We start from the raw sequence: 950 nt of genomic DNA, 5'->3' as shown, positions 1-950 counted from the left end.
GGAGTGAACAGGAAGAGGTGTGATCCATTGGGATGGTCTCCAATGGGAAAGGATGTTGACCCATAGGGATCCTGCCTGATGGGAGTGAAGGGGAAGGGGGCGTGACCCACTCGGATTGTGTCCAATGGAAGTGAACAGGAATAGGTGTAATCCATTAGGATGGTCTCCAATGTGAAAGGGTATTGACCCATAGGGATCCTGCCCGATGGGAGTGAAGGGGAAGGGGACGTGACCCACTGGGATTGTGTCCAATGGGAGTGAACGGGAAGGGGTCTGATCCATTGGGATTGTGTCCAATGGGAGTGAACAGGAAGGGGTCTGATCCATTGGGATTGTGTCCAATGGGAAAAGAGAAATCCAGTGGGATTGAGTCCAATGGTAGTGAACCAGAAAGGAGTTTGATCCATTTGGATTGTATCCAATGGGAATGAATGGGAAGGAGTTTGATTCATTAGGATTGTGTCCAATGGGAATGGGGTAATCAATTGAGATTGTCTCCAATGGGAGTGAACCGGAAAGAGCTTGATCCATTAGGATTGCGTCCAGTGGGAGTTAACAGGAAGGGGTTTGATCCAATGGGATCGTGTCCAATGGGAGTGAACCGGAAAGGGCTTGATCCATTGGGATTGCATCCAGCGGGGGAGGCGGTCAATCTATCGCGTTTACACCCAACGGGATTGGATGGGAAGGTGGGGCCAGGAACGGGATCCCTACCATCCCACGGGTGGAGATCGTCACCCCCCTCTAGAAAGGGAAAGGGGAGGGGACGAGCCAGTGAACGGGGCCAAAGGTGTGGCACTGCCCAGGGAAGTGCCCCGGAGCTGCCGAGATTCCAGCCTTACCCCGTGACTGTTACATTTCTGTAGACATTCCTCAACGTGAAACATGGAGATATCCTGGCACGTTCGGTTGATGCAAGCCTGAAAGGAGAAAGGAGACGGGAGCAGGAG

At 52.5% G+C, this 950-nt stretch overlaps 1 protein-coding gene across 1 annotated transcript in view; it reads right to left on the bottom strand.

Annotated features, from left to right (window-relative positions):
- Positions 1-950, bottom strand: part of LOC125488179 (disintegrin and metalloproteinase domain-containing protein 12-like) — a 10,440-nt gene that overhangs the window by 8,260 nt on the left and 1,230 nt on the right. Inside the window, exon 3 of the mRNA XM_048621107.1 lies at positions 843-920. Within this exon, the coding sequence (XP_048477064.1) occupies positions 843-920 (78 nt within the window). The remainder of the gene's footprint in view (positions 1-842; positions 921-950) is intronic.

This window comes from Rhincodon typus, unplaced genomic scaffold (assembly GCF_021869965.1).
Source record: "Rhincodon typus isolate 14 unplaced genomic scaffold, sRhiTyp1.1 hic_rhity00000054, whole genome shotgun sequence".
Taxonomy (NCBI): domain Eukaryota; kingdom Metazoa; phylum Chordata; class Chondrichthyes; order Orectolobiformes; family Rhincodontidae; genus Rhincodon; species Rhincodon typus.
This window is presented reverse-complemented; position numbering and strand designations above follow the sequence as displayed.